The sequence below is a fragment of the Theropithecus gelada genome, chromosome 6, assembly GCF_003255815.1.
Source record: "Theropithecus gelada isolate Dixy chromosome 6, Tgel_1.0, whole genome shotgun sequence".
Classification (NCBI taxonomy): domain Eukaryota; kingdom Metazoa; phylum Chordata; class Mammalia; order Primates; family Cercopithecidae; genus Theropithecus; species Theropithecus gelada.
Window position 1 is genome coordinate 68,537,428 of NC_037673.1, and position 26,186 is coordinate 68,563,613.

A 26,186-nucleotide genomic window follows, 5' to 3' on the forward strand; every position below is an offset into this window, starting at 1 on the left:
AATAGAAATTTGTAGCAGTGAGCTCCACCCCACCACCAGCAAAAAATAAAACATAGGACACTGAAGAATGTAAACAATTGCAGTTATCTCCTTCAGAGGCTTCTAGAAGCAGTGCCTAATTGACCTGTGCAGATATAATATAGATTCATTTATAAACAGTGGTGTTAATAAGTATTGTTATTAGCTTTTCTCAAAAAGCAAATTTTGACTGAACTTACTACTTCTACCAGGCTTGGTTTGAGTCGATATAAATGCCGTTTGGACAGGCCACTTGATCAGTAATAAATGCCTCTGCTGTGTAAACTCTCTCACAAGTTTGAAATAACTTAACATAGGCTAGTGCTGGTTTCATTGATAATGAACATATCTTTAAAGTAGACATGTAATACACAGGGAGGTGTTATGGGCCTCAGATTTTTGTGCACATTTCTTCCAGTGTACAGCTTCAAGTGTTTGTGCAGCATGAAAGAACGGGAACTGACTGGAAAAAGACAGTGGCCTCAGAATCTAAGCTTGATTTACCAGCTTTTTTATTTTCCTTAAGCAACCTGAACAGCGCTTGCATCTTTTATCTCTTATTATGGTATGCTTTCTAAGTGATTCCCTACCTCTCATGCATGTACAGCTTTCAATCCTGTGTGACTACCTTTTTCTTTAGGTCTCTTCCTACTACCTCTATGCGTGTTCCTTTCATGCCTCCTTGATTCCTCCATTGATGATTAAAGGCCTTCAGCTTTGCAGTTTATTTCCCCATGTGTATACTTAGGCCCACTTATATATTTTTAATTTTGTACATCTCTAAACTTTGAAAACATACTGAATATATTTCTTTCCACCCATTATATTTTTCAGTCTCTGAATTATAGCCTGTATTTTAGTGTGAACCAAAGGGCTTTGAAAATCATTTAATTTATTAGTGATTATTAAACATGACTTTAAAGAGGGTTTAAACCTATTTACTTCCATTTTTTTACTCCTGCTTTGATTATGCTAATACATTTGTGACTTTTGATGATGTATACATTGACATTTATCCAGTAATTTACATTGTGATGAGATTAAGAATACAGATATTTCTGACTTGTAAAATTAGCAAATGGCATTGAAAACTCAACACCAAATTTATATAGGACTTAGGAACAATTTAAGATATTATTTTGAACACTTTCCAAAGTTAACTGTAGTGATTTGGGGAATTTTTTTTTTGTAAACTAATAGAATATCTAATTATTTCAAATAATGTTACCCACCAAAATGTTACAATGTGGTTCAACTTAAAAGTCAAATTTAATAATTTTAATTAAGGTAAGTATTTTATTTAGAGTTTACAATATTATTCTGGAGGTACAGCTTCAGAACCTTTTGGTCTGGAATTACTATCTGTAAAATAGATGTATTGGCAATAAACAAATGACCTTTGACCTAAAATTGGTTTGTTCTCATCAGCCAATATATCAGATTTAATTTTTATATGTGTAGATAATTGAAACAGGAATAAAATTTATATGTGTCAGTTATTGAAGGGTTAACTTTTTTTCAGGAATATTACTGGTCACTTCAAAATAAAACATATTTGATAGATTCCCAGTATTTCAACATCTGTGATTACATCTAAAAAAAGAGCCTCCTGAAAAATGAGCTTTGATTACCAACAGTTTCTTTATAATAGAATGTCTTTATGTAAGGATTGCTGCATACTAATGATTTTCTTCAAATTCTCTTTTTCCCCTCAACCAGCCAGGCCCACAACTCCTCTTTCTGTAGGCACCATTGTCCCACCTCCGAGGCCTGCTTCCAGACCAAAGCTTACTTCAGGCAAACTCAGTGGGATTAATGAAATAGTATGTACTCAGGTTTTTAAAAAATTATATAACTGTTTTGATTTAAGATGCAAATGATATTTTTCTATATGCCCTTTTAGTTAATTGCTTGAAGTTTTCTACCCACATCCTCATAGTATAGAAAAATTTTCCCAGCTAATGCTTCCTTTTCTTTTCCTTATTACCTCAGTGATCATACCTGTGAAACAGGACATTGTCCATACCTGTGAAACAGATTTCCTGAGAAAGTTGGCACATTATAAGACTACCATTCAGTATCCATTGTCTCACAATAAAGAAGCAGTTTTCATAGAATTCTACTTAAAGTCAAATGTTAAGGAAATAAATGGTGGCTTGTTCTTAGACCTTAAAAGTATATACTGCAAGGAGGATCATGGAAGGCATCTAAGCTCGGCATTTAAAATTTTACACATAAGGAGACTGGAGTCCACATCATCCAGTTGACTTATAAAAGTACATGCGTGGGTGGGAAATCATTGGTTTTTAAAAGTCATCAGATAGAGAAAATCTATAGACTCTATTCAGTGAGGCTGTCCCAAACCAGTTTACTTGCCATTGATCTGGTTTGCTTTGCTTCGTCTTCTACACTAATTGCCAGTTTAATAACCAGAATTAAATTTATAAGTCCAGTTTAATCTTTTTTCCCTTGATACACATTTCCAGTGGTTTCTCGGTCTGTATGGTTGAATGTTTTAGCTGAATGTATAAGAGTCTTTATAAAGCTGCCTCAACAACCTATACTAACTGTCCATCTTTCTCCCCTTTTCAGCCTAGATTCCAGCCACTTGAAACTTTTCAGTGTTCCTCAAACACATCCTGCTCTTTCACATGTCCATGTCTTCCTCCTGTGCTCTATCTCAGATGCCCCTCAGTTTTCTATGTTGACCTCTTTCTTTAAGACCTAGCTAAATATCGCCACCTAGGCAAAGCCCTCTTTGATCATTCCTTCACTTCTCTTCCTTATACCCAGATACTTTGCTTATATTTCTGTTAGTTCACATATCACCTTGTATGTACTTTTTGTGTGTGTGTTATCCTTACTGGCCTATGCCTTCGTCAGTCTCGTATCCTCAGTACTTTGCATGATGCCTGTTGGGTGGTACACAGTTATGAAATGTTCAGTGAATATATTGAAAAGCTTTGGCACCAGATATTGAAATGGTGTTATCTTTCTTTTCCAAATGAACAGACTTAGTGGAAGTGAAATGAAAGACTAGGTGCAAGCTGCCAAGGAGAAGATTAATATTTAAGTAATACAGAAATTACTACATTTTAAAATACTTCATTCTCTTTTTTAAATCAAGTTATGACTAGAACTTTAAGTACATTTTAATAAATTGATTTTTTTCCTGATTGTAAAAACAGGAAATGATCATGTTGTAAAATTTGGAAAACAGAGAAAGCAAAGAAAGAAAATTATAAATTTCCTCTGTATTTCACCACCCAAAGATAACTACTGTTAACATTTTTTGGAATGCGTGTTTATCCAGAGGCAGTAAAATACAGTTAAAAGTTCTAGCTTATTAGCCACTTATTAGCTGAGCAACATTAAGCAGTTATTTAATCAGAGTTTAGTTGCCTCATGGATAAAATATGTGTAATGATACTAGGTTGTGAGACTTAAATGAGTTAATACATGTAAAACAGTACATTGTTGAATGCAAATAGTTGCTCAAAAAGTTATTAATGGTATAGGCATATTTTTAAATAAAAAGTCATACTTTACATATTTCTAATTTGTTTTCCACTTGCAAGTATATAATTCAAGAATAATCATGAATTATTGTTTGATTATAATTTTATTTATAGAATTAGGGGATACAAGTGCAGATTTATTACATGCATATATTGCATACTGGCAGAATGTGGGCTTTTGGTGTACCCATTAACTGAGTAGTGAATATCGTACCCAACAGTACCCAACAGGTACTTTTTCTATCCCTACCCTTTTCCCATCCTCTGACCTTTTGTAGTCTTCACTCTCTTATTATTCCACTGTATATGTCCATGTGTAACCTTTGTTTAGCTCCCACTTATAAGTGAGAACATGAGGTATTTGACTTTCTGTTTCTGAGTTATTTCACTCAGGATAATGGCCTCCAGTTCCATCCATGTAGCTGAATGAATTATTCTTATTTTATAGTCTTCAGGCTTCTTTGAAGTGATAGAATCTTTTGCCAAATAACTTTAAATTGTAAGTATTAATATATTAAAATAAAGTGGGACTCATAGTTGAATCCTTCACATCATCCCCCTATCACCATACACCACCCTCTCCCCATCCTTGAGAGCTTTCTAGAAACCACCCTCTGAGCTTCAGGGAGCACCATTTTAAGTGGCTACAGAGTATTTCAATATATGAGTGCTCTGTCTTCTACCCTGTTGTCAGAATTAAATTTCTAAAAGTTTTCAGAAATTTATTTAACATTTAGTTTCATGTTTCTGTTATTATAAACGATGTCTTAATGACTATCCTTACGGTTTCTAGCCTTCATTTTTTTAATAAAAAAATTTAAAAGTGTAATTTATGAACTAAACTCTATGTACATTTTTAAGACTCCTGATAATTATTTCTGTATTGCCCACCAGAGAGATTATGTTGATTTAAATTTTCTCCAGCTGTACACTGGAGTGCCTTTTTTGTTTTTTTTGCATGCTCATATGTGCATTTTCTGGAGAGAGCTCATAGCTTTCACCAGATGCTCAAAGGATTCTATAACCACATCCTGCCTACCCACTGAAAGAACCACTCGTTGTTCTAGAGCAGGGGCACCCAAAGTGCAGTATCAGATCAGTAGCATTAGCATCACCAGGGAATTTTGTAGAAATAGTTTCTCTGGCTCCACCCCAGGCAAATCGGAAATTCAGGGGAGAGGCCCAGCAACTGTGTATTATTAACAAGCCCTCCATGCGATTCTAATGCATGCTAATGTTTCAGAAACATTGTTTTAAAGCAATGCTGTCCAACAGAAATATAATATAAGCAACATATAATTTAAAATTTTCTAGAAGACACATAGAAAAACAGTGAAATTCATTGTAATGTATTTTATCTGCTATATAAAAATATTATTTTAACACATTCAATTATAAAAATGAGATTTTTACATTCCTTTTGTGTGTATGCCGTGTCTTCAAAATTTACTTTGTGTGTTATAGCACATCTCAATTTGGACTAGTTACATTTCACGTGCTATTGGCCACTGTAGTAGATAGCATAATTCTAAAATTAGAGAAAACCACTTGAGAAAAGAGCTGTTTTTGCCTTTACCTAAAAAAAAAAATTAAAAAGGCAGTCACATTGTATTGGCCTTGAGGTTATGTTGCCATAGGAGAAATGTCCCACAGTAGTTGATCTCAAGACTTTTTCCAAGCTTGTGAGTTTCAGACTAGCTGTTGATCGGTATCTGTTCACTCCAATGTCCTATACCACCTTGGTGTGCATATATATACAGCTGCATTTTTAGCATCCTGCTGAATTTTTTCAACCTATTGTCCATCATAATGAGTCATCAAAAAGCTGTACTCTGGAAAAAATAAATGTTAAATGGGTGGGGGGTTACAAATTATAAAACACTTTTTGCAATAAGATGACAGTTTTATTAAAATGAATATCTGTAAGTTTATATTCATGCAATGAAGAGTTGACCAGTGTATGAATGCAAGTAGGGTTTTGTTTTTACCATTTTTTTCCATGTTCCTCAAATAACTGAGGACAGTTATCTTTCTTGTTCACAGCTTTGTATCTAGTACCTAATCCAGGGTCAGACACATAGTAGGCACTAAATAAATATCTACTTGCCTAGTACTTTTGTAAGCAGGAAAAGGTTTTTTTTTTTTTTTAAATGAAGACAAATATGCCTATTTTTTAAGAAAGCAAAACACCTCAGGAAGTGTTGCTGATGAATTATTGGTACAGTTAGGAACTTGGAAGGAAAAAAGTCCATTCACCAAAGTAAAAGATAAATGAATTGGAGTTATATTTTTTATATTTGTTTTATGTTTAATTAGAAAATTGGGAAGACAACAGAATTGAGTCTCTCTAACCTTTGTATGGAGTGAGTTTTCACAGTGAGGAAACATTACAAGGAATTACTGAGGAAATTGTGATCAGATTTGTAAACACCAAAAGTGTAAAGGACAAGCAGTATTTAAGGAGGGAAATATTTGCAAGAAAATAAGGCAAAGGGTTAGTGAAAGCTCAGATAATACTAAAACCTCCCCAAAGTACATCAACCCATTCATGAAAGTAAAAGTGAAAGTTTCATTTTTATTTTCCAAATTAGAAAAAAAATTTTAATCCCTTTTTCTTCTGTGACTCATCCATTTGTTTCTGCAAGGGTGTAGAGAAATAATTTTCTCATATTTGTAGTCAGGTAAAGTGAACAACGCTTTTGGGAAGCAGTTTGGGAAGAAGAACATTTATACTGTTTAAACTAATTTAACTTCTGAGAATCTGTCTTAAACATGCTTTTTTAAATACAGGAAAATTTTTATGCCCAAAGACCTTTTTTACAGCATTATTTCAAAATAACCTTTTCAGGTTTTAGTATGTTCTTAAAAATGATTTGATATATGGCATCTCTGATACTAAGTTATAAGAAACTCACACAGTAAATTTGGTTTGGTATGTTAAATTTACCTGATAACTTTAAAATCTGCTCTAACAAGAGAGGTATATTGGTTTAGCATTTTGATAAATAACATTTTGTTTTTAAGCCCAGGCCATTCAGCCCACCTGTAACTTCCAACACCAGCCCACCTCCTGCTGCACCATTAGCCCGGGCAGAAAGTTCTTCTTCTATCTCATCATCTGCTTCATTAAGTGCTGCCAATACTCCAACAGTAGGTAAGTGGGTTATCATCAATTACATGTGAAATGTAGTGTACAAAGTATATGTATGCTAAATATGTATATATTTTTAAATGGGCTAATGAAGAATTTAACATTAGAAATTTTGTTTTTCTGGAAACACACCTGTAATTTATTAAACTTTCCACACTTTGCTTTTTTGTTTCACAGTATATGTTGTCTGGATAGAAGAATTTTAACTGTGGTTAGCACCATTAAGAATGAGTCAAATTTATAAATTGCTGATCAGTATAAATAGTTGAAGGCAAAACAAAGTGCAGTTCTTCCCACTGTGAACTGATTGTTGCATTTCTAAGAAAGTTTATGTTTTAGAAACAATAGTGTTTTGAAAATGATTGAATGAAAGAAAACAGTTTGTGCTTGCAGTGAATTGTATTTTTCCACAAGAATTTCAAGACTTAAAAATAGCTCTTAGGGAAGTGGTCCCCAACCTTTGGCACCAGGGACTGGTTTTGTGGAAGACAATTTTTCCATGGACTGCGGTCAAGGGGATGGTTTCAGGATGATTCAGGTGCATTACATTTATTGTGCACTTTATTTCTATTATTATTACATTGTAATATATAATGAAATAATTATATAACTCACCATAATGTAGAATCAGTGGGACCCCTGAGCTTGTTGTCTTGCAACTAGTCAGTCCCATCTGGGGTGATGGGACACAATGACAGATCATCAGGCATTAGATTCTCTTAAGAGTGCACAACCTAGATCCCTCACATGCGCGGTTCGCAATAGGGTTCTCGCTCCTATGAGAATCAAATGCCACTGCCAATCTGACCAGAGGCAGAGCTCAGGCTGTAATTCGAGTGATGGGGTGGAGGCGGTTACTGTAAATACAGATGACATTCACATTCATCTCCTTCTGTGTGGCTGGGTACTAGACTGTGGCCTGGGGATTGAGCATCCCTGTCTTAGGCATAGCTATATGAACCTAAACCTCACCAAACAAATTCAGTATTTTACTACATCTAGACTTTGCTCAAGAGTTTTTTTTTGTCATCACTTCTCAGTTTTTTCCTACAAATTCTTACTACCTTTTTCACCCATTGTTAGGATAATAAAGCACAAAGCCAGTTAGACAAAGCAGCTGTGTTGCAGGAGCAACAGCTTCTCATAAAAATTATAATTGTATTTATTGCTGCTGGTTTAGGTAGTGATGGGTTTATTCTTGATAATGCAAATCACTGATTTGCACTAACTGAGCACTAATTCAGTAACGGTCAAAGTGTGGTCCTTGGACCTGCAGCATCTGCGTCACCTGGGTACTTCTTAGACATGTAGACTTTTAAAATCAGAAACCCTGGAAGTGGAACTAGCAATAGTTTAATAGGCATTCCAGGTGATTCTGATGCATGCTAAGTTTGATAACCACAGCCCTAATTAAGCTGATTTAATTCCAGTTAATTTGTCAAGGCTCACATAGGAGAAAAGCAACTTGTGTGTGGCCATTGTAAAAAGAGGATAAGTAATATAGGCTAGAATGAAATATAAAATGGTTTGGTTTCTAAATGTCTAAACATGATGTCACCATCTTGTTACCTTTGTGAACACAGCATTTTTCCCATCTTTTAATTTTATATAAACTGAATATGTCTAGCAAGTTTGTTCTTTTATTTGGTTTAATGAATACTTCATTTTTATTTTTTGTTTGGTTTTAATTTTTTTCCCACAGAATCTGTATTTTAGTTCTAAAAATCCTAATTGGGACCTACTAGAAATCAGGCAGGTGGTCTGGGTAACCTTCTTTTTGCTTTAGTTCCCCCCCCCCCATTATCTTTAGATTATTCAGGAGGTTTTTTGTTTGTGATAGAAACTAATTTCTATTGAATTGGTACATATTTGTTTATGGTTTGAGCCAGTGCTGGCAATAGGACAATCAAAAGCAGGTGACAGAATACAGGCAAGGCAGGTTTTATGTGAATTTTATACAACAAAGATTTTTAAAATCTACTTAAAAAGTTCTCTTTCTTTGCCATGAGTTTTCAACGCTGTTAAGATTTAAGTTTCTAATTCTCCTTGTTTCTTGAAAATGTTTTCTTTTTCTGCATTATTTTGTTTTATTTAAATACAATAGAAGATGATAATTTGATTGGGACACACTCTGAAATTGAAAAGCACTGTGAGACGTCACCAGGTATTGTATCAGAAGCAGATGTGTGTGTTGACTAATGGTCCTTAAGTGTATCTAAAATATTTTGTTATCTAACTTTTCCTTTTCCAGAATTGTATGATGTCTCAGAAATCAAGAATTATGCTAAGAATAACTATTTCAGTTTTGTGCTAATTCCATCAAATTGCGGTACAGGATCCATTATAGCAAATCCCCAACTATAAAAACACAGTATTTTTGCATTTTCTTCTCTGCTTTCCTCAACTCAGCTTTAAGAAGTATCAATAAATCTGAATTTTAGCTATCAAAATCAGATAAGTGATCCAAAAAGAAGTAAAAAGAATATGTCAGTTAAAAAAAACCTGTAATACCTAAATTAGTAGAGCAAAGGCTGTCTTATACGAAAACCATACAGATGAAGTTAGAAGCATGGAGAAGGTAGGAGAGAGTAGGGAGTGGGTCTCTGTGTTTTATTTTTGAGCAGAAAGGAAATCTACATAAATATCCATTGATTGTTATAAGAAGGTACCCTGTACCTGTTATATACCTCAAGTTTATAAGCTGTCTACATTTTCAAAACATAAAATTAGCTACATATCTAACAATTAAACCAGAATTAGAAACCACAATCTACCCTTATTAAGAGAATAAAGAAATTTTTATTTCTAAGAAATTACTTATTTGGAATAATACAGTATACTTTTAGACTTTTTAAAAGACTATTTAAGTACATATTTCCTAATCATTTTTCGAATTATCCATGCGCAATATGATCTTGAAAGAAAAGCAAAAATAGAAAATACGAAAGGGAATATGCCAAATGTTAAGTGGGTTTTGAGTTTTTCTTCAACTTTCCAGTACTTTTCTATACTTGCCAGTGTTTCAGTAATGGCATAATAATTTACCGGGAAGCTAGGCATAATAATTTACAGGGAAGCTATTTCAAGAATTCTCATGTTATGTGCCCAGATTAGATTGTTGAAAAGAATATTTATGCTGCAGGTTTCTTTTAATTTTTAGTGTAAAAGCAGTAGTAGACATTAATGTTACCTTTGACTTTCTATAAATATTCATTTGTGTGAGTTACTCAAGAGACTTTTTTTTTTTAATGAGACAGGGTCTCACTCTGTTGTCCAGACTGGAATTCGGGGATGTGATCATAGCTGACTATAAGCTCAGACTCCTGGGTTCAAGCAGTCCTCCCACCTCAGCCTCCCAAAGTACTGGAATTACAGGCGTGAGCCAGTACACCTGGTCAGGAAATATGTTAATTTCATATTTAAGAGAGTATAATTTTAATAAAAGAGTATTACAATAACAAATGTTGGTGAGGATGTGGAGAAACTGGAACGCTTGTGCACTGTTGGTGAGAATGTAAAATGGTATAGCTGCTATGGAAAACAGTATGGCTGTTCCTCGGAAAATGAAAAATGGAATTTACGTACGATCCAGCAATTCTACTTCTGAGTATATACCCAAAAGAATTGAAAGCAGGACCTCAAAGAGATAGTTATATACTCATGTTCATAGCAGCACTATTCACAGCAGCCAAAAGGTAGAAGCAACCCATGTCCATTGTTGGATGACTGGATGAGCAAAATGTGGTATATGCATACAGTAGAATATTATTCAGCCTTAAAAGAGAAGGAAATTCTAACATGCTATGATAACATGGATAAACCTTGAAGACATTGTGCTAAATACTGTATGCTTCCACTTATATGAGGTACTTAAAAGAGTAGTCAAACTCATAGACACAACAAGTAGGAGGGTGGTTGCCAGGGGCTGGGGAAACTGGTGGGAGTTGTTGTTTCATGGGTATAGGGTTTCCGTTTTATAAGATGAAGATAATTATGGAGTTGGATGATAGTAATTGTTGCACAGCATTATGAATATATTTCATACCGGTGAACTGTATGCTTAAAAATTGTTAAGATGATAAATTTTATGTTATGTTTATTTTACTACAGTTACAAAATTGGAGAGAAAAGATTATTACAGCCTTTGTCTTTTTCAGAAAATATGTTTTCCTGAATTTCTGATGACCATCTTGTTTAGAACAGTATATTAGGGATAAAAGTGGATTGAACTAAGATTTACAGTGAAGTTTTCCAGTGTACAAACATATTTTTATATTTATAATCAGTAAATTTATACTTAATCAGCTTTTTTTTCACTTGATATTTTCTCACATCCCAAAACTAATGACTCTTGATCAGGCCACTGGCTTTCACCTAACTGCTCTCACCTGATCCAAACTTGTTTCCCTGCCAACAGTCATTTTTCCCTTCAGTCTAGGATTTACTACGTGTTCAGAGAGATCTTACTACATAAAAACCTAATAATGTTTCTGTCAAACATTATCAGTGGTTTCTAGTGATAGAAGTATAAAATTAAAGGTCTTTCACACCCTAATCTGGATCATGAGCACTTTTCCAGCCTCATCTTTGTGTCTTTTCGTCACTGCGGCCCATCCCTCACATTTTTTGTTTTGCTTCTGCTTTGCAAAACTAGTACTTGTGCATCAAAAAGGCACTGTTTTGTTTTGTTTTGTTTTGTTTTTTAACGCCCCCCTAGCAAAGTGCCTGGCACATATAAGTGGTTAATAAATAGTAATTGTTGTGATTCATGAATAACTTTTTAAGTATGAAGAACCTTCTGAATAAAAATTCCTTCAAAATCTAGAATACCAAGCTAACAGAGTGTCTTTTTTCACTATTTGTAGCGTCTCAGATTTAGTTGTGAGGCAGAAAAAGCCAGTACTGATTTTTATCAGAATAATATTTAAGGTATCTCAGAAGTAACTCAGTGTTTCACTATAGGAGTCGCATCTAAAATAAAAATGTCTGATGGCTGTTAACATTGTGTAACATTTATATAAGAAAAGAATATATTCAAATTTCAGAGATAAGTGTTGACCTAGGTTATTTATTTTTTTCTTTCACTAAGGATGAGTAATTATAACAAACTCTCATATGTTTTTATAAAATTGCATTTTATATATTAAATGAAATGCCCCCACTTTGGAAAATCAGTAGCAGTAGCAGTAAGGCACACAGTGGTAAGAAGAGTACGTTTGTGAAGAAAAAGGCAGTGCACTCTTTTGAGGGGATACTTCATTTACGTTAAATGTAAAACAAACAGAAACCTGAACACTTGCATAAATTTGTTTACATTTTAATTTTGCTCTATAGACACTGATCTTTCTCTGATTTGACTCTAAAAAGCATCTTATCTGAGTGAACTTTATGTCAGGGTTTTTTTTTTTTAAAGTAATGTTATTAGTCAAATATTTATTGAGGCAAAGTAATGTGGGAATACAATATAAGCACCAGACAAACAGGAGATTAAAGAGAATTATAATAATAATGAGTAGTGTATGAAACATTACTACTTGGATAGAAAAAACTTAAATACAGAAATTCTAAATTGGCCTTAAATTATTCCCTGAAGTATATGATTGATAGAACCTGGAAGAATTTGGTATTTGAATGTTTTTGAAGCCATATTTTTGTAATTTTAGCTCTTTAGTCAAGGGCTTTTTCATTCTGACATTCCTTAACCATTCTGTCTTTCCATTTAAAAGAAATGTCTGTGTGATATGTCTTCCTAGGTTTTTTTTGTCCTTTGTATTATGCTCCAATTTGTTTTATACTATATTTCTTAGCCTCCAGATTTATCATGGGACATCACTGAAACCAGTAGTAGGGTCATTTGTGACAACCTAACAATGGTGAACCTAACTATCTTTATATTTAGTTTATGTCTTTCTGAAGGATTTAACAAGTTAATTATATATATTCTAGGTGTGTCACGGGGTCCCAGCCCTGTCAGCCTTGGAAATCAGGATACCTTACCTGTGGCAGTCGCCCTTACAGAATCTGTTAATGCCTACTTTAAAGGAGCAGATCCCACCAAGTTAGTTTTTAAAATATATACATGTATGTGTATGTATGTGTGTTGGGTGAAGGAGGCAGTGGGGCTTGGTGGTAAATTTTAAGAATTACATTTTGATTCTGTGTAGATTACAGTTTTCTGTTATTTATTTACCTGCTTTTTTGCTATCTAATATAGTCATTTAATGATTGCGTTCTGTGTACATTCATTCATCAAATACTTGAGCACCTGTTATTTCTAAGACTCTGTTACATGTGCACTAAGGCTACTTTAGTAAACAAATGAGTTCTCTCCTGAGCTTGCATTATAGTGAGGGAAAACTAAATATCAAAGAAATAGCTGTATTTATTGGGTATTGATACATGCTATTGAAGAAAAATAAACCAGGGCTAGAGGCTAGAGAATAACATTAGATAGAGGGCTACTGTTTTAGATAGAATGATCAGGGAGAACTTTTTTGAAGTTAATTTAAGCAGATAGTTGAAAGACATGGAGGAGCAAGCCATGCAGATATCTGAGGAAAGAGTATTCCAGGAAGAGGGAACCAGTGAGTAAGATACCAAGGTAAAAGCATAATTGGTATATTCAAGAAACAGCAAGGAAAACCATGTCACTGAGTAGGAGTAAACAGGAGGGAGAGTACTTGAAGATGAATCCGGAGAGGTGTGAGACCAGGTTAGGCTTTGTAGGCCATGATAAGGAATTTGGAATTTATTTTGAGTAACATGGAAAGCCAGTGGAGGCTTTGAGCAGAGGAATGATGAAATTACATGTGTTTTCAAAGGAGCTCTCTGGTTGCTGTATGGAGAATAAACTGAGGCAGAGGGTACAGTGGGCAGTCAGAATAGGTGTAGAGAGAAAGTCAGAAGATTAATTACAGAAGACCAGGTGAGAGATAATGGTGGCTTGTATAAGGGTATTAGCAGAGCAGGTGATGAGTAGTAATGAGATTCTGAATATATTCTGAAAACAGAATTGTTAAGATTTGTTGGAGGTAAAATGCTAAGTTTGAAGTTTAAGACATCTTAGTGGAAATGTTGAATTGATACTTGGATACAGGATTCTGGAGTTCAAGGAGTAAGTCTAGACTAGAGATAAAATACTTGGTAGTGTAATTAATTTGTAGATAATACTCAAAGTTACTGGCCTTAAGGAATAGATAGAAAAGAGATCTGAAAACTAAGTCTTGATTCTCTCCAGGGTTTAGAAAACAGGAAAATGAGAATGCTCTAACAAAGGAATTTGAGAGAGCAAGCAGTAAGAGAGATAAGGAGAGAACCAATAGACCCGTGTCTAGAAACTAAGTGAATAAATCATTTCTTGAAGGCAGGTGTGAACCTATATCTGATGCTGCTTGACAGGTCAAGAAAAATTGACCATTGACTATATGGAAAGTCATTAGTGACATTCACAAGAGAGATTTTAGTGGCATAGTGGAGATGAAAGTATGCTTTGAGGGTATTCAGGAGCCGAAGGTGATGCAGTCTAGACAACTATATTTGGAAAGAACAAATGCAATTATTTCAGGATGTTTAGCTCTAAGTGGGAGCAGAGAAATGGAATGGTAGCAGGAGTGAGGTGGTGGAATCAAAGGAGGGTTTTGTTTATTTTCATTTTTGTGTTTTTTAAAAGATACATATTTCAGCATGTCTGCATGCTGATGAGAAAGATCCAGTATTTACGGAAAAAATTGGACCTGCAGAAAAAAGAGGGAACAATCACATGCATGAAGTCCTTCAGTATATAAGAGGAGATGAGTTCCAGTGCAGAATTGCTGAGATTGGCCTGAGGTGCAGAAATTGATTATCTGTTGAAACAGTATGGACTGCATAAGATACGGATAAAAAGTTAGTTAGATTTACTAGTGGGAATATGAGGAAGTTATTTTTTTATTTCATCAGCAAAATTAAGAGCACAGTCATCAGCTAAGAGTTGGGGGAAGGACTATTGCAGGTTAGAGATAAAAGGGGAAGCTAGGAAAAGATCAAAAGAAGAATAAATAGACTTGGGAATGTGATAGGATTACCAAAGGGGTCCAGTTGAGAGTTTTGGCTATGTGGTTATATGTTTCAAAGGAAGAAAGAATAGAGGGTTGGAAGAAGCAATAAGGAACAAGGGGGACATCTACCATCACCATCACCAGGCCCAGTGCTTTTTGGGGTTTGGGAGGGAAAAATAGCTACAACTAGGTATAGCATTATGAGGAAGCAATATCCTTACAAGTCAGGCAGGGAATGGTTATCACAAAAAGGTGAAGGAACAATATCATGTGCTTGCATTTGTGTTTAGAGTTTAATTCCAGGAAAAGATGATGCTAGATGACTATACCATTTCATGTACATAATTTTTAATAATTAAATTGAAAAAAATTTATAATTGTGATAAAGAATATAGATATACACACATATAGGTGTGTGTGTGTGCATGGGCACGTGCGCATGCGTGTGCCTTTTTAAACCAAATACTCTTTAAATGGAGATTAGAGCATTTTATTTAAACACTTTTCAAAATCCGTGTTTTAGGTGTATTGTGAAGATCACTGGTGATATGACAATGTCATTTCCAAGTGGAATTATTAAAGTCTTCACCAGCAATCCAACTCCAGCTGTGTTGTGCTTCAGGGTGAAAAATATCAGCAGACTAGAGCAGATTCTTCCAAATGCACAGCTTGTGTTCAGGTTTGTGTACTTTTTGTTTTGAAGGCTGAAATTTCTTTTTAAGATTTTTTTCCTGCCGTGCACAGTGGCTCACACCTGTAATCCCAGCAGTTTGGGAGGCTGAGGCAGGTGGATTGCTTGAGCCCAGGAATTCAAAACCAGCCTGGGCAATGTGGCAAAACCCCACCTCTACCAAAAAAAAAAAAAAAAAAAAAAAAACAAAACCAAAAAAACCCACAAGAACAAAAATTAGCTGGGCATGATGATGCGTGCCTGTAGTCCCAGCTGCTCAGGAGGCTGAGGTGGGAGAATCGCTTGAGCCTGGGAGGCAGAGGTTGCAGTGAGCCAAGATCATGTCACTGCACTCCAGCCTCGGTGACCGAGCTAGACCCTGTCTCAAAAAAAATGTTTTTTTCCCCTTCTTCGTTGAAATAATAATATTCAATTTGAAAATCATGCCAGAATTATTCTTACTAAACACCCTTCTGCTGTCCTTTTATTTTGTTTTCAGTGGTGCTAATAGTTATTTTAAGATTCTTTTCTATCTCTCCATCTTCTCATCTTTCAAGCAGGCTTCTCCTGTGTTCCATTTTTCATCCCCTGATGTCATTTTCCTTCATCTCACCTCTTGGTTTATTTCTACTAGTTTTTCCTGGGTCACCAAATTACTACACAGAGGCAAAAAATAAAGATAAATCAATAAAATAACAAATATATTTTTTATACATGTAGTGATCCATCACAATGTGATTCCAACACAAAAGATTTTTGGATGAACATGCAAGCTGTTACTGTCTACCTCAAGAAGCTGTCAGAGCAAAATCCAGCTGCTTCTTATTATAATATAGATGTATTAAAGTATCAGGTGAGTGTCATGTCATTGCAAAAATTCTAAATTAAAATATTAACAAATGGAGTCTAGCATATAATTAAATGAATAAGTATGTCATAGCCAAGTGAGTTTTTTCCCCAGAAATTCAAGGATGTTTTGAAATTAGAATAAGCCAGTGGAGATTTTGACCAGTTTGGTAAAATTCACCATGTATTCATGATTAAAATAACTGAGTAAATATAAATGCATGAATTCGTCCTTAACCAGAAAAGACTAGCAGTGTCAGTCTTAACAGTGAAACTCCCAAAGTAATCAGTTAAAGTTAGGAATGGCAGAGATGCCCATTAGCGTATCCTAATGCCCATTAGTAGATCCTGTTAGTATATAAGAGTTTTCTGGATGTATAAGAGAACAAAATAAGCATTAATAAATACTGGGAAAGAGGAACCAAAATTATTATTGCTTCCAGGTGATATATTCCTCTCAAGAGAACCAACTGAAAAACTGTTTGACATAAGGGCATTTAATATGGTGGTCAGTTTAGAAATTAATACCAAAATTAATAACTTTCAAAGCCAATTAGAAAAACTAGTGGAGAAAAATATTCACAATAAAACAATTAGGAAGAAATACAACACAATCCCTAGCGACTTCAATATGGGAAGATTCATGCTGTAAAAGTTTAGCTGTTTCTCAATTAACTTATACATTTAATATAATCCTGATCAGAAACCCAGTAGTTATGTCTTTGTGTTTGGAGGCTTGACAGTCATTTTCAGGTTTCTCTGGAAGAATAAAGCTTATGAGAATAAGTCAGGAATTTTTTATTTTAAAGAGATGGAGTCTCATTCTCTTGCTCAGGATGGAGTAGAGTAGCGTGATCATATCTCACTGCAGCCTCAAAACTCCTGGGCTCAAGCAGTCTTCCAGCCTTAGCCTCCCGAGTAACTGGGACTAAAGGCACAAGCCACCGCTCTTGGCAAGAAATGTTTTAAACAGTAAAGTGGAGTAATGTTTTAGCTTTAATGGGAAAGCTTAGTATAAGGCAACAGTATTTAAAATAGTTTGGAACTAACGCAGCAGTAGATGGCCAGATGAAGGAATAGATTAGAGTATCCAGAAATAGATCTAAGAATAAATGGAAAATTGTTTATACAACATAGCATTTCAAGGCAATGTGGACATGATGAATTTTCCAATAAATGATGTTGAGGATAGCAAGCTAGACACTTGAGAAAAAAATTAAGCTGAATCCCTCTTACACTTTTAGCCAAAATAAAATCCATGTGTATCAAAGGTTTAATAATAATAATAATAATAATTAACCACAAAGGTACTAAAATTAAAGTCATGGGTGAAGATACAGTTGACCCTTAAACAACAAGGATCTAAACTATGCAGGTCCACTTATACAAGGATTCTTTTTAACCAAACGCCAGTTGAAAATACGATGATTGTGGGATGCAAAACTCATGTATAAACAGAGGGCCAGCTTTTTCTATATGTGGATTCCACAGGGCCAACTATGGGACTTGAGTATGCACAGATTAGTATATACACAGGGTTCCTGGAACCAACCCCCCCAAGTATGCTGAGAGAGATACTGTATGTGTATCTCTCTGTGTGTGTATATATATAATACATATTTATTACATATTTTAATCTTGAAGTGCAGAAGACCTAAGTATGATATGAAACCCAGAAGCCATATAAGAAGAGAATGAGATCTTTGATAAATTAATGTGTGTGTGTATAAAGTATTTTGTTAAACCTTTAAACACAGTAAGTATTTAATCTGTGAGAAAAGTATTTATGACACGTAAGATGGACCAAAGGGCTTACCCCAAAGAGCCCTTATAAATTTGTAAGCAACATGTTAATAACTCAATAGATAAATAACCTATGGAAAGATGCTCCATGTTAGTAGTAATGAGAGCAGTAAATACTAAGATAACAATGAGATATCAGTTTTAGCCCATCAGATTTACAAAAATGAAAGATCGCTTTATCCAGTATTTTAGGGTGTGATCACTTGTTAATAGGATGCAAGTAAAACCTCTTAGAAGGCAATCCTGTTAGATTGTTGAAAGATGTAACCTTTAATTCAACAATTCCACTTCCAGGAATCTTCAGAAATACACAATTGGATGAAGATAAGGCACAAAGGATATTCGCTGTAGCATTGTTTAGAAACCACCTAAGCATACACATCAGCAGAGGAAGAAATTAATTACTATAGCCATTAAAAAGAATGACATGGATCTATGTTTGCATATGCCTGAAGAATCTGGAAGGATATATGCCAAAATTCCAAGGGATAAATTTCTTACTTTATATTTCTCTATCGTTTGAGTTTTTAATAGGGTAATTTTATTAAAGTGGCTTATGTTTCTAGAAAATAAATACTGAAAGAATAAAAAAGTGCTGCCACTTAAATTGACTTAAAGTTTCTTACAGGTGTTGATTTATTCAACTGATGTGTATTATTCAGTATATGTAATTGCTGGGAGTAGGACAGGGAGACAGTAAAGATCAGTAATATTCTATGGGCTGGACTTCATTGTTCTCGCCTATAATACCAGTACTTTGAGAGGCCGAGGCGAGAAGAGTGCTTGAGTCCAGGAGTTCAAGACCAGTCTGGGCAATATAAAGAAACCCCATCTCTACAAAAAATGTAAAATTATCCGGGTGTGGTGGCACAAGCCTGTAGTCCTAGCTAGTATGAAGGCTGAGGCGGGAGGATTGCTTGAGCCCAGGAGAGGCTGCAGTGAGCCTTGAGCATGCCACTGCACTCCAGCCTGAGCAACAGAGTGAGACCCTGCCTCAAAATAATAATCATAATATTCTATGTTAGAAAATGAGTGGTATGAAAAAAAGAAAAAGTATGAACTAAGGTAAGAAAGATTGAAAATACAGTTTTCAGTGTAAATTAAAACAGCAGTCAGAGTAGGTCTCCTTAAAAAGGAGCATTTGGACAAGGAGCTTAAGAATTTGAAAGAATTATACCATTTACTGTGAGTCATGTGATTAAACCTTTGAAGTTGGAAGTATTCTAATTCCAGGCTTGTGGTACTATGTAGTGGCGTTTTTTTCTCAGTGTTCTAAATCTGAATTCTTATACTTTATGAAGAATCTTTGAATTCTGTGTTGAATGTTGGAAGATTCGCAAACTTTACATGCATAAATAAGAATTCCTTGATAAAATGCTGATTTCTGTACCCTGTCCCTAAGCTGTTGAATCAGATTTTCTGCAGTTGAAGCTAAGGGAATGTGCATTATAAACAAGCACCACAGCAATTTTGATGTAGGTAGTAGTAGATTCAGACAATGAGAATGACCTTTACTCCTTTGAAAAGGGTCTGCTTCACTCTGCCAACAGATAGTCCCCTCATTAGATAGTTTTGATTCTGTGGACTTACATGTTCAAGTGTCTGTCGTTAACATGACTTGTTAACTTTTCAGACCAAAAACAATTGTTTGTTTTTTTCTCTTTAAAGGTATCATCAAATGGTATTCAGTCCACTCCTCTGAATCTCGCAACATACTGGAAATGTAGTGCTAGCACCACAGATCTTAGAGTGGATTATAAATACAATCCAGAAGCTATGGTGGCACCTAGTGTGCTTTCCAACATACAGGTGGTGGTACCAGTGGATGGAGGAGTAACGAACATGCAGTCCCTTCCCCCTGCAATATGGTAAATTAAACATATGTTTCTGAATTCCCACTAAATTTTTGTTGGAATCCCCAACTTCTAGAACCCAAGTTCTATAAGTTTTCTTAGAAGTTTGAAAAGTTTTAGTTCCTTTTTCCGTAGAAACCATGCTGTAAAAGATGCGGTTCATTTTACTAGTCAAACCATAGTAACCTTAATAAAAAATAAACAAAACTAGTTTTCTCTAAGTACCACCCAGACTTGAATGAAATACAAATAATTATTTTATGGATTAAATATAGCATCTGGCATATCTGTAGGAACAGGAACAGCTATCTAATTAGTGTTTAATAGTATTAGTTACTCCTATCTCTTAGCAGCTTCTCCTGTCCCCTCTGTTAGTATTAGTATAGACTAACCACTCTTTATAGTTGCTTCATCATTTAATAACATGTGTCTTCCTTGACTAATGAAGGTACTGATTCCTATACACATTCCATTTTACTTTCTCTGACCAATAGGAATGAGAAGAATTACATAATTTGGTAAACTTCCATTAATTGAAAAAGATACAGCATTATATTTATACTATATCATAAACACATTTTCACCAGTTAATACTACTTAAACTTAGCACTATATTTGTTGTAGTGAAAATATTTAAAATACACTTATTTATTGAGGTCCCATCCATCTATCAGGTACTATACTAGATACAAAACCTGAAGATATCTGTTCTTATTGCAGGAATGCAGAACAAATGAAAGCCTTTTGGAAATTGTCCAGTATTTCAGAAAAATCAGAAAATGGAGGTAAGTGTGTGCGTCCTTTTTTGTTTATAAAATGATGTCACTGAAGATGGATTTTTTTTTTTTTTTTGAAGATGGAGTCTAACTTTGTTGCCGGGCTGGAGTGCAGTGACACGATCTCAGCTCACTACAACCTCCACCTCCCAGGTTCAAGCGATTCTTCTGCCTCAGCCTCCCGAGTAGCTGGGACTACAGGCACACACCACCACGCCCAGCTAATTTGTGTGTGTGTGTGTGTGTGTGTATATATATGTTTATATATATACACATATATATGTGTATATATTTATATATATACACATATATATGTGTATATATATAAAAACACATATATAAACACATATATATATATATAGTTTTTTTTTTTAGTAGAGACGGGGTTTCACTATATTACCCAGGATGGTCTCGATCTCCTGACCTTGTGATCCGCCCGCCTTGGCCTCCCAAAGTGCTGGGATTACAGGCCTGAGATACTGCACCCGGCCAAGGGTGCACTGTTCCTGGAAGCACTGCAATACCTTTTTTGAGGGCATGTTCATTTGAAGTTTCCTTCTGGAATTTCATGCCCACAGTTCTAGAACTGACCACTAGGTGGAAGTTAATACCTTTAGTAAGAATGGACCAGCTGAGATTCAGAACACATTTGTTCCTGTAGATTGAGTATGTGTTCTCTGTAAGAAAAAGAATTTCTTTTGCCATAACTTTATAAATATTATGTAAATACCTCTTATACTTACATGCTAACATTAAGAAACAATACCTAGTAAATTTTAAAAAATAGAACTATGTGTTCCATGTAGGTAACCTGATAACTAATTAAAACTGATTTAACACAGTTGAGTTCATTCTGTTAATGGGATTATCCTGACCTCCCAGAAATCATGTAGAAGCTCCCAGGCTTTAAAAAGCTGTTTGCCGTCTCAGCACAGGGGTTCACACTTGTAATCCCAGCACTTTGGGAGGCCGAGGCAGGCGGATCACTTGAAGACAGGAGTTCAAGACCAGCCTAGCCAACATGGTGAAACCCCATCTCGACTAAAAATACAAAAATTAGCTGGACTTGGTGGTGCACGCCTGTAATTCCAGCTACTTGGGGGACTTAAGCATGAGAATCACTTGAACCCAAGGAGGTGGAGGTTGCAGTGAGCTGAGATGGTGCCCCTGCACTCCAGCCTGGGTGATGGAGTGAGACTCTGTCTGAAAAAAAAAAAAAACCCCTTTGCCTTCTCCATTTCTCTAAAAGAACCTTTTTCCTGTCCATTTCCCCCTATTAAAGCTAACTGTCAACATCCTTCAATTTTCTGATGATTATTTTAAGGAGAAGCAAGTTATGCTTCTCTCACTAAGTGCATCTGCTTGTGTTCATAATGCTGAGGAAAAGGCTCTGTTAGCTGAACACTTCTATAACTCAACTTATAATAAGGATGTAATTCTCAGGACAGCCAAGTCTTTAACATTAGATAGTCTTATTTTTTCTTAATCAAAAGAGAATTCTTCTGCCTTCTTTTGAATGTATAATTTTAGTCTACAATAACTTTTCTGCTTGTTTTCGTTTTTTTCTTCTTTTCTTTTTTTTTTTTAAATGGAGCCTCGCTCTGTTGCCCAGGCTGGAGTGCAGTGGCACGATCTTGGCTCACGGCAAGCTCCGCCTCCCAGGTTCAAGTGATTCTCCTGCCTCAGCCTCCCGAGTGTCTGGGGTTACAGGCGCCTACCACCACACCCGGTTACTTTTTGTGTGTTTAGTAGAGACGGGGTTTCACCATGTTGGCCAGACTGGTCTTGAACTCCTGATCTCAGGTGATCTGCCAGCCTTGGCCTCCCAAAGTGCTGCAATTACAGGCGTGAGCCACCATGCCCAGCCTAGTCGCCAATAGCTTCTCTATTTGATAGGTTTTTTTGGCTTTTCAAATATTGCTGAGCTTTTTCTTTTTGAATATTTTGAGCATAATATCATCAAAATACAAAACATATCAGTAGCTTTTATCATAGATATTTCTGTATAAAGGACCATAAACGTATCAGTGTTGTTTATTCATTTATACCTGCCATGCTGAATAAGACTTTTACTAGAGAGCCATACATTGGGTGAAATAACCAAGCAAATCTGCAGTGTTTTTTTTGCTGTTTGGTACTTACAGGTTGCCCATTTTCAGCTGGCCAACTGCATTGACTTTAACCCTAGCTATTAATATATAGCTTTTTGTGAGCCAAGCTGAAATTCCTAGTTTAAATTGAAGTAAACTAGCAATCCTATTTGCATTAAGGGCTTATAACCAGTTTAGAAAAACAAAAGCATCTTTTTCCCCAATATAATGAAACTATACTATTGTAAATAATTACCAAGAAAGAAATTTGTTCTCTCAAAAATAAGACACAGGCTGGGTGCAGTGGCTCATGCCTGTAATCCCAGCACTTTGGGAGGCCGAGGCGGGCAGATCGTGAGGTCAAGAGATCAAGGCCATCCTGGCCAACATGGTGAAACCCCGTCTCTACTAAAAATACAAAAATTAGCTGAATGTGGTAGCACGTGCCTGTAGTATCAGCCACTCAGGAGGCTGAGGCAGGAGAATCATTTGAACCCGGGAGGCGGAGGTTCCAGTGAGCTGAGATCATGCCACTGCACTCCAGCCTGGTGCAGAGTGAGACTCTGTCTCAAAAAAATAAGACAAATTTTCTAACCAGATTTTAAGTTTCCCTCTGCTATTCAGGTATCAGGTGTTTCTGTGAGGAAATGGAAAAATCTTATAAACGCGGTTTTTGATGTGGTTAGTCAAGCCTTTAAAAAGAAATATCCAAGGCCAGGCATGTTGGCTCATGCCTGCGATCTCAGCACTTTGGGAGGCTGAGGCAGGTGGATCATTTGAGGCCGGGAGTTGGAGACCAGCCTAGACAACATGGCGAAACCCTGTCTCTACTAAAAATACAAAAATTAGCCGAGTATGGTGTCACGTGTCTGTAGTCTCAGTTTCTCAGGAGGCTGAGTCACGAGACTAGCTTGAACCTGGGAGGCAGAGGTTTCAGTGAGCCAAGATTGTACCACTGTATTCCAGCTTGGGCCTTAGAGGGAGACTCTGTCTCAAAAAATAAATAAATAAATATCTAAATAAGAATGCTATAAAATAGGCTGGGCGTGGTGGCTCACGCCTGAAATCCCAGCACTTTGGGAGGCTGAGGCGAGTGGATCATGACATCAGGAGTTCAAGACAAGCCTGACCAATATGGTGAAACCCCATCTCTACTAAAAATACAAAAATTAGCCGGGCATGGTTGTGTACGCCTGTAATCCCAGATACTCGGGAGGCTGAGGCAGGAGAATCGCTTGAACCCGGGAGGCGGAGGTTGCAGTGAGCCAAGATTGTGCTACTGCACTCCAGCCTGGATGACAGAGTGAGACTCTTGTCTCAAAAAAAAAAAAAAAAAAATTTCTGTAAAATAGAAATCTGTTTTCTGTTGCTAACTGTGTACTCAGAAGAGGTACAATAAATATTTCTAAGGTGATTGTCAAGGTTCTTGCTCTTGGCCTATGGTAGAACTTTTGCACAACCGAATTGCTTATCAAGAATTGTAGAAGTTTGAGGGCCTGGATGGTAATTAAGAATAAGGCAGCAGTTCATCTCCACTACTGATCTGCACCTCCAGGCATAATAATACAAATTGGATCAATGTTGCGACACCTTATTCTCCATTTCCCTGTGTAGTGTTAAACTTTTCTGTGCAAGGGATCACAGGATCTTACTGCTAGTACCTAGCATTTCTGTCCATTTGCTCTACTCAGAAACCTGGGAACCCTCCTAGACTCCTCCTTTCTCATTTCTTTTTTTTTTTTTTTTGAGACGGAGTCTCGCTCTGTCGCCCAGGCTGGAGTGCAGTGGCCGGATCTCCGCTCACTGCAAGCTCCGCCTCCCGGGTTTACGCCATTCTCCTGCCTCAGCCTCCCGAGTAGCTGGGACTACAGGCGCCGCCACCTCGCCCGGCTAGTTTTTTTTTTTTTTTTTTTTTGTATTTTTAGTAGAGACGGGGTTTCATCGTGTTAGCCAGGATGGTCTCGATCTCCTGACCTCGTGATCCGCCCGTCTCGGCCTCCCAAAGTGCTGGGATTACAGGCTTGAGCCACCGCGCCCGGCCAACTCCTTTCTCATTTCTTGATGCCAACTCCTAAATATCTTTCAAATGACTTTCTTAATATCTTTCCTTTTTATTAGGAAAGGTCCCCCTTTTCTATCATCTAGAGTCCTAAACTGTTTTGACTTGCATCTTGTGCTTCTCTTCGTTTTTGAGACACTAATCTGAAATGTTCTTGTCTTCCTTATCTTTGGTTATTTCCAATGGTTACATCATGAATTTCTTACCATGGTCTGGCTAGTGCTACCACTCTAGTCTCATCTGCCACTCCCCTCTACCTGTATCCTGTTCTCCAGCTAATCTGATATAGATGCTATTTCCTTAAATGCATCATGCTCTCTCTGTCTCTCTATCTTTGGTAACTTCTGCCTAAAATACACACCATCATCCCCACCACCATTTATAATTTTCAGCTGAGATAGGTGCCTTTGTGCCTGTGGCTCCTTAGAGCTCCTTTAAAGCATTTATAATATTCATTATAATTATTGGTTTACTGTTCCTACCATTCCATTAGACTGAGGTATACTGAATAAATGGTGATGATATCAGAAACAGAACACCTCAGAAATACCTACTTGGCATTATGTTAGACCAATACAATTTTAAAAAGAAAAGTGAATAGAAAATAGCAATGTTATACAACTTTTCCCAAACATAGTTACCTTTCCATCTTTACTTCTTCCACTACTCAGTAGTCATTTCTTTTTTAACTTTATGCCACCTATATCCCTCCTAGGGTTTTTCTCTGGGCTGTCCTCAATTACTTCCATCTTCTCTTTTGACTTGCCTCAACATGCATATAGCATAGGAGTCCAGTAGTAAACATCTCTGAAGATTAGTATTGAGTAAAGGAAAAGCATGGGTTATTTACTTAATGAAAATTCATATTCACTAAAATATATGTGATTTGGAAACAGGATAATGATTTGTTTACTGTGCACATCTAATGAATGTAGCATAGGACTGATGTAGTTTAGCTTACTTGCTCATTTGATTCTATTTTGTGTAAAATGTATTTTACCCAGTGTAAATGCTTTATTCTTTTCTTTGTAGGTTCTGGGTCCCTCCGAGCAAAATTTGATCTTTCAGAAGGACCTAGTAAACCCATGACACTTGCAGTGCAATTCCTCAGCGAGGGAAGTACCCTTTCAGGAGTAGATTTCGAACTTATAGGCACTGGCTATAGACTTTCCTTAATAAAGAAGCGGTTTGCTACTGGTAAGTTAGGAGATTTCAAACTTTTTAATGTACATGGGAAACATTTGTATTCTAACAGTTACTGAAAAACTGTTAAGCAATTTATAATCTAAAGACATGGAAACTTTTTCTTTAACCCTTGGTACAAGGTGCCAGGTAGAGACACACCTGACAGAGAGTACTTACAGTC

The 26,186-nt window shown here is 36.0% G+C and overlaps 1 protein-coding gene across 2 annotated transcripts in view; it reads left to right on the forward strand.

Moving 5' to 3' along the window:
- The window catches only part of FCHO2 (FCH domain only 2), a 136,165-nt gene that overhangs the window by 107,387 nt on the left and 2,592 nt on the right, over positions 1 to 26,186 (forward strand). For both annotated transcript variants that reach the window (XM_025388618.1, XM_025388617.1), the window contains 8 exons: positions 1,738 to 1,841; positions 6,561 to 6,690; positions 12,634 to 12,745; positions 15,247 to 15,402; positions 16,114 to 16,246; positions 19,711 to 19,910; positions 20,616 to 20,680; positions 25,853 to 26,017. In XM_025388618.1, coding sequence (XP_025244403.1) covers positions 1,738 to 1,841; positions 6,561 to 6,690; positions 12,634 to 12,745; positions 15,247 to 15,402; positions 16,114 to 16,246; positions 19,711 to 19,910; positions 20,616 to 20,680; positions 25,853 to 26,017 — 1,065 coding nt within the window. The remainder of the gene's footprint in view (positions 1 to 1,737; positions 1,842 to 6,560; positions 6,691 to 12,633; positions 12,746 to 15,246; positions 15,403 to 16,113; positions 16,247 to 19,710; positions 19,911 to 20,615; positions 20,681 to 25,852; positions 26,018 to 26,186) is intronic.